At 35.1% G+C, this 16151-nt stretch overlaps 1 protein-coding gene across 4 annotated transcripts in view; it reads left to right on the top strand.

Moving 5' to 3' along the window:
* LOC121410265 overlaps positions 1-16151 on the top strand; it is a 43113-nt gene that overhangs the window by 9238 nt on the left and 17724 nt on the right. For 3 of the 4 annotated variants that reach the window (XM_041602228.1, XM_041602226.1, XM_041602227.1), the window contains exons 4-6: positions 9900-10007; positions 14126-14294; positions 14435-14680. In XM_041602228.1, coding sequence (XP_041458162.1) covers positions 9900-10007; positions 14126-14294; positions 14435-14680 — 523 coding nt within the window. The remainder of the gene's footprint in view (positions 1-9899; positions 10008-14125; positions 14295-14434; positions 14681-16151) is intronic. The other variant, XM_041602229.1, reaches the window with a different exon arrangement.

Raw genomic sequence — 16151 nt, 5'->3', positions numbered from 1 at the left:
TACGACGCAATGGCCATCGAAAGTTGAAGGTCACGCCCATTTTTGTCAAAACAAGGAGAAAAGGGCGGGCCATAGCGCGAGAACCGACCGACCGATTTGACTAATTTTTTTTGTTTTGTGCTTGGGCCATGGTGAATTTTATGTGTACCAAATTTACAACGAATTCTGAGACGGTCGGGTGCAACCACTGGGTGAATCCAGATGGAATGACCCTATATTGAACTGCGTGATGCAGGTGAGACGGCCAGAGGCATTCCACTTGTTTCCTATTAAACTTTGAAGATTATCAAAATGGATGAAAGATAGAATAATGACAATTAAAAAGATTTTGGCCTGTGATAGACATAATTGGAAGATGATGTTGAGTTTGAATAACCATTAGTCACATGTACATGTCACAAATTCTCAAAATTCATAGAAAATTCTGTACAAAAGTTATCTAAAACAATAATAGTAGAGCTAATGTAATCTGTTTTATAGTCTAACATGCCTATGAAGCTTGGGTAATCTTACATTTAAACTTTGTAATTGAAATACTATTTAACTTTATGATGTATAGCCAGTTGTAGTTGTTTCACTGACTTTGTCAACAATGGGTAGCCAGGATCTTATGGCTTGTCTCCAGTATGTGTAATTCAAAACTTCATAGAGTTATTCTGCTTTGCAATGTACTAAACTTCTCCTGTAAATCAGGGTGTAATCTACCAGAATTAAGTAAGCTATGACCTTTACAATAATTCAAAAAGAAAATAAGTTTGCAACATTCCATCTTTCACTCCAGTGAATTTAAACAGGAAAAAAAATTACATGAGCATGAGCAATTATATCAGATTCAAGTATAAATTCTGTAAAAGTTTATGAATGCACTTCAAATTTACATTTTTTAATTTGTAAAATGTAGCGCAGACCATGTAGTCATTTTAAGAAAAGACAATCCACACGAAATAACAAATCATAGGCCTATTTCTATTCTCCCCAGCATATCCAAAATATTAGAGAAGATTATTTACAAAAGACTTTATAAGTTCCTAGATACTTTTCAGTTTCTAAATTCAAACCAATATGGATTCAGGAAAGGGCATTCAACTGATCAGGCTTTAATACAAATATACGATAAAATTACAAATGCAATGACAAATAAAGAACACATAATAGGAGTATTCATGGACTTAAGCAAAGCATTAGACACTCTTGACCACCAGATTTTACTTAAAAAACTTGAAAATTATGGAATTCAAGGAATCGCACTATCATGGTTTGAGAGTTATTTGTCTGATAGAAAACAATATGTCACTCACAACAATATTTCTTCTAACTTTCAGTCAATAAAATGCGGAGTTCCACAAGGATCAATCCTTGGCCCCTTACTTTTCCTTATATATATTAATGATTTGACTACTGTAACGCCTTTATTATCATTTGTATTATTTGCCGATGACACAAACATTTTTTGTTCAAACACTAGCTTAGAAACTTTAGTAGATACATTTAATCGTGAATTACCAAACTATCTTTATGGTTTAAATGTAATAGGCTCTCACTTAATATAGACAAAACAAACTTTATGTATTTTACGCATACAAGTTCACATATTACTGAGTTTCCATACGACATAAGCATAGATAATATTCCACTCAAAAGGAAAAAAGAAACAAAGTTTTTAGGTGTCACAATAGATGAACATTTAAATTGGAATGAACATATACGTTGTATAACTACTAACATCTCCAGAAACGTAGGTGTACTTTACAAAATGAAAAACATAATTCCTCATACTACACTCGTTCTACTATACAATTCATTAATATTGCCGTATATATCGTACTGCAATATAGTTTGGGCAACGTGTGCAAAAACTAAAATTAATATAATATACTTATTACAGAAAAAAGCAATTCGAATTTGTACTAATTCGCAATATTTATCACACACAAATCCATTATTCCATAAACTAAAGACTCTAACCATTTTTGACATAAACTCATTTCAAAGCTTACTGCTTATGTTCAAATACGTAAATAACATGCTCCCACCTTCATTTCACAATTTTTATACTATGAACACATCTATCCATTCATACCCTACGCGGAACTATTCTAATTTCCATTTAATCAACCCCAAATTGCTTATTGCGCAGAGATCCATAAGACACCATGGTCCTGATTTGTGGAACTCTCTACCTGAATCTATAAAAAGATCCACGTCTCTTTACTCATTTAAGGCAAACGTTAAATCTATGTTGATATCAGAATATTTGAAGTAAAATTTCTGTGTCGATGTGTCATCATTAAAGCATCATCACCATCATCCTCTCCATCGCCTTCATCTTCACCATTTCACCATCATCTTCATCCTTATCTCCATCTTCATTGCTCAAATTAAATTACTGCTGTTTTTTCATGAAATGAACTGTTTATCGATTCTGCTGTATTAATGTATTATATTAATCAATGAGTTCTAACCTGGGGTTGTCATTTTTTCAAGCAATCTGCTTATGATGACAATCCTTCTCCTGCAAATTGTAAATGTTAACTAATTTGGTATGAGATCAGTTTTGTTTGTAATGATAATTTTAGTACATTTAGTTATGATTCATGCCAAAAAAAAGTTCTCAATATACTATGTTTGTTATGTTATGGAAAATGTATTATATACGAATGATGTAATTGCAGAAGTAAACAATAAAATCAAATCAAATCAAATTTTAGAAGCTTTAGGTAACTTTCTAATCATGCACATACATGTAGTTGTATGATAAACCATGGTACATAATGCCAGTTCCTAAAATCACTCAATGCATTTAGGGGTATTATCTTCGTCCGCTTTTTATTGCACGTCAATCCGTTAACTTTTTCTTGTAAACGCGATAACTTCAGTTTGACTTAACCTACATGTAGGCTCATGTAATTTGGTGTGTATGATACTAGCATGGATCCCAGGAAGCCTATTGATTTTGAGGTCAAAAGGTCAAGGTCACAGTGACATATTTTCATCTTACCCTTCTACAGTCCTTGTAAACGCAAAAACTTCAGTTTGACTAAACATAGGCTCATGTATTAATGTGTATGATACTAGCAAGGATCCCAGGAAGCCTATCGATTTTGAGGTCAAAAGGTCAAAGGTCAAGATCACAGTGACACATTTTCATCTTACCCTTCTGAAGTCTTTGTTCATGCAATAACTTTAGTTGAACTTAACCTCCTAGTCCGGCAGCCCAGGAGGTTTATTCAACCGAAAGCCGGACAAGCAAATGACCCCATAGCTGGATGGCATGGACCTTGAAGTTTACAAAAATGCATTGCTGCCGGGTTCTATGCGTGGTCTTTCCTCCGAAATGACGTAATATATGACGTCACTACAAAATGGCCCTATTTCACAATTTTTCAGACATTGTACACATATCATGAAGTCAAGGGAGAATATCTCAGCCAAATCATGCTTGTTTTGTATGAAACTTTCACAATGTATTGTTCAAGTAGTGCACAAGAGATATGCAAAATTTCACGAACAGAAATTATTGTTTACATATGCAAATTACGTAATGAAATTTGCATATCATTAGTTTTGGAGATTTCTCGCATAAAAAATTGTCAAAAATCGATTTAGAAATTTATTTTCTTTTGTAGTGTACTTTATTTGATATTTTTTCTCTCAAGCATAATATCATTGTCTTCATCTATATCTCTACTTTAAGAAAATATATAACAGTAATTGAAAAAGACATTATAGACTGTGATTTCAGCCCCCTTTCCAATATGGTGCGCACGTAGAAATCGTGCGTTTTGGGCCTATTTTCACCATATGGCTGACGTGTGCGAACGATATGCCTACTTTATTGATGTTTCCTGCATTTTGCATGATATTAAATCTTCCAAACAACATATTTTCTTCTTCATTATGTCTCTGGTGATCAATCAATGATTTCAGCAAAAATTGATTGCCCACTGGGCAGTCTATAGGCTACGTTTTCAGCCTAGTTTTCAACAACGAACCTATACAATGTAAGACTGCATCGTTGTAGTCGAGTCGGATAAGAGGTTCCTGTACATGTGTACCATCAAAATATTGATAACTGTCTCGTTAATGAATCTTGATGTTCCCTTCCCAAAATCGTGTCCAACGGAGTTCAAAATTGATATCTTTGGCGGCCCTCTTGGACATTTTTAATGAAAATCAATTATTTTCATATTTTATTGCACAAAGTCTGACAATGGGAAATTTTAAATCAATACGCATTTCACTAGGATTTGGATAGTAGAAATCGGTTGAAATTGTTTTCTGAATAATCCGGTTAATATATTAAAAAAAAAGAATTCATCAAAAATTTTGAACCAAAATGGTCATGTGCATTGACATCTATCTGTTTCATCTTGCATCCGGTCGCCTTTGTTGATGTGCCTAACATGCAGAAAATAACGTACTTAGCGATCGATAGAAAGGTATGTATTACTTGTATCATGTGTATGAGGGTAAAAGGCATTTTCTACACAAAGCAATTTTTATGATAATTAAATCTCTTGAAAAAGATAGAAGTTCGAGGCATTGCTCTACATTTTCATTTTGCATGCAATTACTCTCGGGCACCTTAAAGCATAGTCCCACAAGAACCAGTAAAATGTTACATACAGTACCATACCATTATCCATAGCTTGACTATTATGATATCGTGCTTTTCGGAGCCCCCAATGTGGTAACATTTTGTTTTGAGTATGTAATTTTTTCCTTTAAATCACTTTTCTATATCAGCTACATATAAAGAAATTGGGGCATAGCAAAGCCTAACCCTCAGGGACTGCCAAAGTCACCCAATCTTTTTTTCGTATCTTGCCAGTTTCTCGGAAAATTAGGCATTTTGAGGCAAACAGTGTTTCTGCCTTGCGGTAAAGCCCTTGTTTTTGTTTTGTAACCACATAAAGATGACAAAGTAGGATCTTCTTTATCAGTTACATATGTCTATTTTCATTCTTTATTGTAAAAAAATGCAATGTTTGAGCCCCCATTCAGACAAAAGGGCATTTCTGCTATATAGTAAAGCTAGCTTTGATTTTGGAAACCACTTTGAAATAAAAGAAGAGGCATTTTTTCTATCAGCTACATGTAAAAAAAGTGCGGTACATCGACTGCTACCTTCTTCAGAGGCTCCAAGATTGGCAGATTTTCCCCATATTGGAAAAAATATGGAAAAGTGGTGGGTGACTTTCGGAACCCCCGGAGGGGATAGACTTTGCTGTGCAACCACTTAATATTAGCAGCAGATTGAAGAAAGTCTACTCCTTTAATTCCATGTAGTTTCAAAAGAATGAAACTGGCTTCACCATATAGCAGAAACGCTTTTTGCCTGAATGGGGGCTCGAAAATAGCACATTTTCCCATAAACAGGTAAAGTATGGAAAAAGGGTAGGTGATTTCGGCGACCCCATAAGGGGGGTATGTTCCAATATGCCAACACCTCTTTATAGGCAGCAGATAGAGGAAACTTTACTCTTTCGTCTCCATATAGTTTAAAAGCAATAAGAGTAGTTTTACTACATAGCAAAAGCACCTTTTGCCTCAATGGGGGCTCGAAAATAGCACATTTTCCCATGATTTTGCAAATTACGTAAAAGGGGCGGGTAACTTTAGCAGTTCCAAAAGGGAGTAGGCTTTATGGTACCAGCACCTCTTTATATGAAGCAGGTAGAGAAAACTCTACTCTTTTGTCTCCATATAGTTTAAAAGCAATAAGAGTAGTTTTACTACATAGCAGAAACACCTTTTGCCTCAATGGGGGCTCGAAAATAGCATATTTTCCCATAAATAGTTAGAATATGAAATAGGGTAGTTGAATTTGGCGACCCCCCAAGGGAGGTATGTTCCAATATGCCAACACCTCTTTATATGTAGCAGATAGAGGAAACTCTACTCTTTTGTCTCCATATAGTTTAAAAGCAATAAGAGTAGTTTTACTACATAGCAGAAACACCTTTTGCCTCAATGGGGGCTCGAAAATAGCATATTTTTCCATAAATAATTAAAATATGAAATAGGGTAGGTGATTTTGGTGACACCCTAAGGTGGGTATGTTCCAATATGCCAACACCTCTTTATATGTAGCAGATAGAGGAAACTCTACTCTTTCGTCTCCATATAGTTTAAAAGCAATAAGAGTAGTTTTACTACATAGCAGAAACACCTTTTGCCTCAATGGGGGCTCGAAAATAGCATATTTTCCCATAAATAGTTAGAATATGAAATAGGGTAGGTGATTTTGGTGACACCCTAAGGGGGGTATGTTCCAATATGCCAACACCTCTTTATATGTAGCAGATAGAGGAAACTCTACTCTTTCGTCTCCATATAGTTTAAAAGCAATAAGAGTAGTTTTACTACATAGCAGAAACACCTTTTGCCTCAATGGGGGCTCGAAAATAGCATATTTTTCCATAAATAATTAAAATATGAAATAGGGTAGGTGATTTTGGTGACACCCTAAGGGGGGTATGTTCCAATATGCCAACACCTCTTTATATGTAGCAGATAGAAGAAACTCTACTCTTTCGTCTCCATATAGTTTAAAAGCAATAAGAGTAGTTTTACTACATAGCAGAAACACCTTTTGCCTCAATGGGGGCTCGAAAATAGCATATTTTCCCATGATTTTGCAAATTACGTAAAAGGGGCGGGTAACTTTGGCAGTTCTAAAGGGGGTAGGCTTTATGGTACCAGCACTTCCTTATATGTAGCAGATAGAGGAAACTTTACTCTTTTGTCTCCATATAGTTTAAAAGCAATAAGAGTAGTTTCACTACATAGCAGAAACACCTTTTGCCTCAATGGGGGCCCGAAAATAGCATATTTTCCCATAAATAGGTAAATATGGAAAAAGGTTAGGTGAATTTGGCGACCCCCCAAGGGGAGTATGTTCCAATATGTCAACACCTCTTATATGTAGCAGATAGAGGGAACTCTACTCTTTCGTCTCCATATAGCTAAAAAGCAATAAGAGTTGTTTTACCACATAGCAAAAACACCTTTTGCCTCAATGGGGGCTCGAAAATAGCATATTTTCCCATAAATAGGTAAATATGGAAAAATGTTAGGTGAATTTGGCGACCCCCCAAGGGGAGTATGTTCCATTATGCCAACACCTCTTTATATGTAGCAGATAGAAGAAACTCTACTCTTTCGTCTCCATATAGTTTGAAAATAATAAACGTGGTTTTACTAAATAGCAGAAGCACTTTTTGCCCAAATGGGGGCTCGAAAATAGCATATTTTCCCATTAATGGGCAAAATACGTATAATTATCGGGTAACTTTAGCAGTCCTCAGAGGGAGTAGGCTTTGCTGTAACAGCACACCTTTTTTGTAGCAGATAGAGAAAACTCTACTCTTGTCTCCACATAGTTTAAAAACAATGAAAGTGGCCGTACTACATAGCAGCAACACTTTTTGCCTCAATGGGGGCTTGAAAAAGCATATTTTCCCACAAATAGGTAAAATATGAAAAAGGGTGGGTGATTTCTACGCTCCCTGAAGGGGTATGCTAGTAGCAGATAGAGGAAACTCTACCCTTCTTATCTCCATGTAGTTTAAAAAGAATGAAAGTGGCTTTATTCCATATCAGAAACGTTTTTTACCTTAATATGGGCTCCAAAGTGGCATATTTTCCAATAAATTGGTAATAATGGTATTTGCCCTTTAACTAAGCAAATAAAGACATACATATTGTCATGAAGCGTTACAGTATTATCGGTATATTATATCCTCTTTCGTGTCGAATGCTGATATTTTGAAATAGTTGTTGATGTTTAATGATTGAACAGATAGATATCAATGCACATACAAATTTTTGACCAAAATCATGCCCATTTCGGGATAAATTTTATTTCAAAATATATCATCAGAAAACGAATTAAATCGATTTCTACTATCCCAATCATAGAGAAATGCGTATTGATTAAAAGATTGTCCCATTGTCAGACTCTGTGCAATAAAATATGAAAATAATTGATTTTCATTTTAAAAAAGTCCAAGAGGGCCGCCAAAGATATCAATTTTGAACCCCGTTGGACACGATTTTGGGAAGGGAACATCAAGATTCATTAACGAGACAGTTATCAATATTTTGATGGTACACATGTACAGGAACCTCTTATCCGACTCGACTACAACGATGCAGTCTTACATTGTATAGGTTTGTTGTTGAAAACTAGGCTGAAAACGTAGCCTATAGACTGCCCAGTGGGCAATCAATTTTTGCTGAAATCATTGATTGATCACCAGAGACATAATGAAGAAGAAAATATGTTGTTTGGAAGATTTAATATCATGCAAAATGCAGGAAACATCAATAAAGTAGGCATATCGTTCGCACACGTCAGCCATATGGTGAAAATAGGCCCAAAACGCACGATTTCTACGTGCGCACCATATTGGAAAGGGGGCTGAAATCACAGTCTATAATGTCTTTTTCAATTACTGTTATATATTTTCTTAAAGTAGAGATATAGATGAAGACAATGATATTATGCTTGAGAGAAAAAATATCAAATAAAGTACACTACAAAAGAAAATAAATTTCTAAATCGATTTTTGACAATTTTTTATGCGAGAAATCTCCAAAACTAATGATATGCAAATTTCATTACGTAATTTGCATATGTAAACAATAATTTCTGTTCGTGAAATTTTGCATATCTCTTGTGCACTACTTGAACAATACATTGTGAAAGTTTCATACAAAACAAGCATGATTTGGCTGAGATATTCTCCCTTGACTTCATGATATGTGTACAATGTCTGAAAAATTGTGAAATAGGGCCATTTTGTAGTGACGTCATATATTACGTCATTTTGGAGGAAAGACCACGCATAGAACCCGGCAGCAATGCATTTTTGTAAACTTCAAGGTCCATGCCATCCAGCTATGGGGTCATTTGCTTGTCCGGCTTTCGGTTGAATAAACCTCCTGGGCTGCCGGACTATCCATGTAGGCACATAATTTGGTTTATATGATACTAGCATAGATTCCAGCATTCTATTGATTTTAAGGTCAAAGGTGAAGTTGCCACCTTCCACTTTTCTTGCTTGACCAATTACAGGCGGGCGTATTTTGTGTTCGCCTTAGCGACACTCTTGTTTACCCAGCTATAGTGTAGAAACAATGGTTTAGTATGATTTGTAAAATCAGATGGAGGGGGTTATCAAGTGTGAACAAAATTCAATCTTTTATCCTTAAAACAGTAAGAACTTTCATCTGAAATTTGGTAAGTCAATAGAGTTGAAGACATGCTTTCAGTATCTAGGCAGAAAAATAATTTTATGTAATTTGATTGAAAATTAGGTTTAGGCCAGTTCATGAAATCACTGTTGTCATGTGTATGCCTACCGGTATATGAATGGGCATGCTGTCAGTCGGTCAGACAGCATTAACAATTCTAGTTTTTGTCTCGCACACCAGAGGTGAAGGCAAGACTTAGGGATCCAAATGTCGTCCATCCGTCACAAACATTATGACACTCTGCAACCGAAAGTCACTTTAAACCAAACTTAGTTGGTAGATACACTGAGGGGACCTGCATGTTATGCTGTAGTCGGAGGTCATTGTAAGGTCAAAGGTCATTTTCAGGTCAACGTTAAAGTTTACATGCAAGACCCTTACGACAAATGTTATACCATCCCAGTTATTTCACAATGAACTTTTGATACAATTCTGTTGCGTGCCCTTGCAAATCGCGATGTTACTGGTCATTTTCACAAGTGGGCAAGACACAACATCGCTTATGCCTTTGCAGAGAATGGACAACCAATTCAATATAGTATGTACACAATGAAACAGGGCATTGTGTAGAAAAAAAATGTTAATATCGAATGATTTTCTCTTTTTGTGATTATTCCTCCCCTTTTTACAACATGAAGATATAAAATCAGTGAAACAGAAATCAGATGAGAAAGCAACAAGACGTTATATGAAGAAGGGTCGTAGGCATGCTACTACAGCTGTGGAGTATTACGCCTCATGTTATGGTAGACATTTGTAGATTTGTATGGTGTTTTGAAGTTGAATTCACATGGTTTTTAGTTATTTTTTTTTTGTTTTGAGGTTTGGTTTAAATTACTCTCTATTAAAGGTTTCAATTTGGTGTTTGATTGGGTTTTTTACTCATATTATTTTTTTTACTTTTTATACAATGAATGTATGTATACAATTTACTTAATGAAAATATCAAGACATGCATGTACATTTTTTCAAAATAATATATTTCTTAAAGGGATTTACAACTTTAATATGGCCTCATCCTCATGAACACTAACATAATTTCATTTTCTTGAAGGATATGATTTTAACATATGGTATATCTACCTGGTACAGCTGATAAGATTCCCTAACAATAACAAATGATACCCTCTGTATTTCTATTGAACTTACATATGGAGAACTTCATCATTTTCCTTGTGAAATATTTTTTGGGTTATTTCTATTCATTTTATCATATTTTATTCTCACAACCATGTGTTTTTTATACACCTTTCTCTTTCACTTTACATCTTGGTAAAGGGTGTTACAACTGATAATGTAGCAGCAACGCATTATGTCGCAGATTGCAACATTATGCCAAGAGCGTCCGACGCATAATGATGCAGCCAATGCATAATGTCGTAGTTTTTCTAATGCATAATGTCGCAGCAAATTTCTAACGCATAACGTCACACGTCGCGACGCATAATGTCACAGCGGTATTTTCTTCAGGACTCGAGTTACAGATAAGATATGCTTTCACTAAGGATTTTGAGACACGAGAAACAGAATAAAATGATTTGGAAATCAGGATAACTCTTCGTATGGATATTTCTCGGTTTATTGCCATTTCGTCTTCTGCCTTTTCCCCACTATCACATGGTCTGACATCATTTCGTCTACCATTAGTTAGTCAACTATCAACATAGTCCAATAGCCATTTTGACTATTAGCCAGTTGGTCTAATAGCTGTTTTGTTTATTATCATTTAGTCTAATTGTATTTTTTTCCAATTCGTCCAATATCCACTTTGTCCTATGTCATTACGTCTAGATTACCTTTTGGCCTACATAGCCAATTGGTCTAATAAGCACTTGGTGTACTCTCATTTTGTCCATGTTCCATTTGGTCTAACTTCAGTTGGTTCGCTATCACTTTGTCTAAACCCATTTTGGCTAACAATCATTTGGTATCGTTGCCATTGGTCCAATCACCGGTTCTAGTACAATTACCCCTTGGACAATCACCTTCCGGACAACTACCCCCTGACAATTACACCCGAGGATAATTACCTCCTAGACAATTACCCCCTGGACAGTTACCATAAGTCCCACAGCAGGTCTTAAGCTCATAACCCCACAAGAGATAAATGTAGACTTGTCTCGAAATGTTGCATTGCTGTTCGGCATGTACGTTAACATTACCCTTCGAGAAAAGCCTTCTGCCCCGAAAATGATGGAATTATGTTGTCTTCTGAACTCTATTTTGATTTTAAAAAAATATATATGTTAAAATGAATTTTTATGTAATGTATTGGTTTATGAATAATTTATTTTTTGTATAAATTATTTTTTTGAAATATTTTTAGATGTTATTCCAATCATAAACAAATATTGTCTTGATAAGAAAAAATTAAATATTGATATACTTTATGAATTTTAGTTAGAAAATGATTATTAGATTTGTACATGAAATCATGTTTTTGACTGAGCAATTTTGGATCCGTTTATCTGAGAAACCAAATGTTTGTTTCAATACAACTGAGTGTTCATCTGTTCAAAGACACTCTTCTTGGTACAGAGCTTCGAAAGTATGGTATCTAACAGCGAACTGAGGAATTTATTGCAGTTCAGATGTATGTATACATGAATAATCTGGAGTATGAATTTTGTACTCTATGAATCTCCAAACATCCACAAATAAAGAGCTCTCTTTATTCTTTTTGTTTCAAGTTTAATGTGTTTGTTTTTCATGGATATGTTTAATTTCATTTTGTTATGATTTGCATCAAATTAAGTTTACAGGAACCTTTTGTTTCCTAGTGTTCAGAACTGCATTTGAAGTAATGTTGTTTTTCACATGATTTTTTTTGGGGTGGGGCTTTTGGGTTTATTATGTTCTCTCCTTTGAACCATGTTGGTAAATTGTTTTTCATACTGAAGTTCCTTACAGTTTACTTGATTTTTTTATACGCCCGTGAACATGTATTATGGTATGTTATACACTTGGTGTCCGTCCGTCTGTCTGTTTGTTAACTTTTCTTTGTAAACGCGATAACTTCATTTTGACTTAACCTAAGCTCATATAATTTGGTGTGTATGACTTTGAGGTAGAATGGTCAAAGGTTAAAGGAGAATGAAACATTTGAAACAAGATAGCTTGTGTGAAAACAGAATAATCAAAGAATCAGGTCAACAAAAGTTTGAGAAAAATCGGATAAATAATGAGAAAGTTATGAGCATTTGAAAATTGCGATCATTAATGCTATGGAGATCCTCACATTGGCAATGCAACAAAGATGATGTCACTTGTGAACAACTCTCCCCATTACTTTAGTATATATTTCACTTAAAATGCCTCTTTTATCACATCTATCAGTGGATCATGTGCTCCTTCTATATGAGGGCATGTAATACAGATTTTTAAAGAATACATCATGGATGAAGAGTTTGTACCACCATAAGAAAAAGCAACAAAAAAAAACATTTTGGAGGTATTTTATAGTCCTTCAAAGGGAAAGTTGTTCACATGTGACATCACACATCCTTGACGCATTGCCAATGGGAGGATCTCCATGGCATTAATGACTGCAATATTCAAATGCTCATAACTTTCTCATTATTTGTCCGTTTTTTCTCAAACTTTTTTTGTTCTAATTCTTTGATTTTTCTGTTTTGACACAAGCCTACTCGTTCCAAAGGTTTCATTCCCCTTTAAGGTCACAGTGACATATAATCTAGGCTCATATAATTTGGTGTATATGATACTAGCATGGATCCCAGGTAGCCTATTGATTTTGAGGTCAAAAGGTCAAGGTCAAAGTGACAAGTTTTCATCTAACCCTTCTGCAGTCCTTGTAAACACGATTACTTCAGTGTAACTTAACCTAGGCTCATAGATTTGGTGTGAATGATATGAGCATGGGTCCCAGGAAGCATATTGATTTTGAGGTCAAAAGGTCAAAGGTCAAGGTCACACTGACATGTTTTCATCTTACCCTTCTGCAGTCTTTGTAAACACGATAACTTCAGTTTTACTTAATTACAATAGGCTCACATAAATTGGTGTGTATGATATTAGCATGGATCCCAAGAACCTTTTGATTTTGGGTAAAAAAGTCAAAGGTCAAGGTCACACTGACATGTTTTCATCTTACCCTTCCGAAGTTCTTGTAAACGCGATAACTTTGATTTGGTGTGTATGATACTAGTATGGATCCTAGGAAGCCTATTGATTTTGAGGCCAAAAGGTCAAATGTAAAGTTGCCACCTTCCACTTTTCTTGCTTGACCAAGAACTCAATTTTCCACGTAATAGGCTGGCATATTATATGCTGGCCTTAGCAACACTCTTGTTACTATTACAATGCTAATATATAGATGAGTGCATGCATCTTTATGGTTTGCAAAGAACAGTGGCTTAGTATTAAGCATAACTTGGTTTCAAGTTCACATAATTTATTAAATAGTTTATTTCCAAATTTTCACCCGAGTTATTGCATGTTGTCGTGCTTGAAGATGCATGCTTGCTCTTTATGATTTATTATGTTTGATGATTACATTAAAATAGAAAGAAAAGTGGCAAAATAGGAGCTATATTGAAGCTCTGATTTCTGTATGTATCTTCACTTTCTATTGGTCATTTTCAAACTTTCATACTGATTTTCCCACATACCTGTAATTACAGATTGTACTCATCAATTCTAAGTTTCAAATTCAAGCTTCACAGCACATTTACTCTTTTAAATCTCCTACCTGTAAGTACTTCCAATTTATACATTGTACATGTGAATGATATCAATTCATGTTCATCAGATTCTGTATTAGAGTGGAAAGATGTGATTCAATATTTAAATTCCTTACTTTTTCTCCTCTAATAGATGTTTTTTTGATTAAATTCTTTATTAGTTGGTGGTGGTGTGGCTCAGCCTAGTTTTCTTCAAGTAATAAGTTTCTCCATTACCAAGGCTAAAGAGGAGACTGGTTGGTTGATTCAACATGAAGATGAAGATGAGGCTGTTAGGAGAAGTATCTTGGAGACTATCATTATGAGACTCAACCAGTCATCACAGGAAGCGTGAGTATTTTTAGGGATTATTGTAAAAACAAATTCTACTCCTCAAAAATGTTTGATTTAAAATTCCTAGTCATGAACATATACTATTATATCCCGGTACTGTTGAAGTACATTTCATTTCTTATTTCTTTCAACTACAGGAAAGTTGCTGCATTTGAAGCTAAAGAGAAAGGCCACACTAATCCACTCTCTAAGCGTTATTATGGTGATAGCAGAAGAGAGGCAATGGCAAAGTATGGCAAGAAGTCAACTGTTGCAGTAGCTCCAAGACTTTCTTCTACCAGTATGCAAAGGTTACCACCACCTCCTAAGCTTCCACAGGCAGCACCTGAAGAAATGAGACCAAAGTTTCTGACTGGTTTACCTGATGGATCAATAACTTTATAGTATCCTTCACAAGACTTTTTCCACATATAAAATGGGAATTGTAATATTTTAGTTGTTTTTTTGTCTCACCTGCATGGCAGAGTGAGACTATAGGCGCCGCTTTCCGTTGGCGGCGTCAACATCAAATCTTTACCGAAGATTCGAAATGACAGCATAACTTAGAAAGCATATGTACCTAGTTCATAAAACTCTGACATATGTTTAATCAAGTAATCCTAAACATCCTGCTCAAGTTTCATGTCACATGATTAAGGTCAAAGGTCATTTAGGGTCAATGAACTTAGACCATGGTGGGGAGTCGATATGGAAATCTTAACCTTAGGTTGAGTTTTTTAAATGTCATCATAACTTATATGGACCTAGTTCATATATGGACCTACATGTAGTTCATGAAACTTGGCTATGATGGTTATTAAGTATTACTTAACATCCTGCCGGAGTTTCAAGTCACATGTCTAAGGTCAAAGGTCATATAGGGTCAGTGAACTTTGGCCAAGTTGGGGCTATTTGTTGAATTGATCCCATTCCAACTCTTTTTCTGAAAAACTTCAATAGATGAATTCTAATTATGACAACAATTGTTAGTGATTTGTAATTGGATGCTTCTCTGATAAATTCAAATGTGCCAATATTTTATCTAAACTTAATTAAAAGAACTCCTTGAATGAAGAAGAGCTTAAAAATTATTTGTCCAATTGCTAATCTGAGATTCTTTGCCAAGATCTTAGAAACTCTTAGCAGCCTCCCAAGTTATCTTCAAGAAAATAGTTTGTATGTAAAATTTCAGTCAGGTTATCGTGAGTTCTATGTTGACGAAACTGCTTTGCTTCGAGTCACAAATGATATATTGGTGTCTTTGGACAAAGGTGAGGAAGTTGTCTTATATTGTTAGATTTTTTCAGCTGCTTTCGACACCATAAGACATGACATTCTTTTAAATCGCTTAGAACACACATTTGGAATCTTTGACCATGCTTTGAAGTGGTTCCAATCAATTCTTCCTGACCGTAGTCCCTGTGTGGTTATTGGGAATGAACGATCATCCACCCACCCTTTCAATCAAGGCGTTCTGCAAGGATCAGTATTGGGACCAACCTTGTTTACACTTTATATTTCTCCATTGGAATCCATAATTGATATCATATCCAAAAGATGTTTTATGCGGATGATACGCGACTCTATGTTTCTTTCACGAGATCGAGTAATTCTGACCCTACCACTGAAATTTGTATTGTATACAAGCAATCAAGCAATGGTTTAAAAAGAATAGACTTAAATTAAACAGTAGTAAAACAGAATTCCTTCATATTATATCACATTTTTGAGAAACACCCCAATACAGAGTTTAGATCTTGATGAAACATCAATTCCTAGTAGCAAATCACATAGAAACTTAGGGGCAATCTTTGACTCACGTATAACATTTGAGAACTTTATGTCACATAAATGTCACACTGCATAATATGTTTT

Source organism: Lytechinus variegatus, chromosome 3, assembly GCF_018143015.1.
Source record: "Lytechinus variegatus isolate NC3 chromosome 3, Lvar_3.0, whole genome shotgun sequence".
NCBI lineage: Eukaryota > Metazoa > Echinodermata > Echinoidea > Temnopleuroida > Toxopneustidae > Lytechinus > Lytechinus variegatus.
Note: the sequence above shows the minus strand (reverse complement) of the source record. Positions and strands in the feature narration are given on the sequence as shown.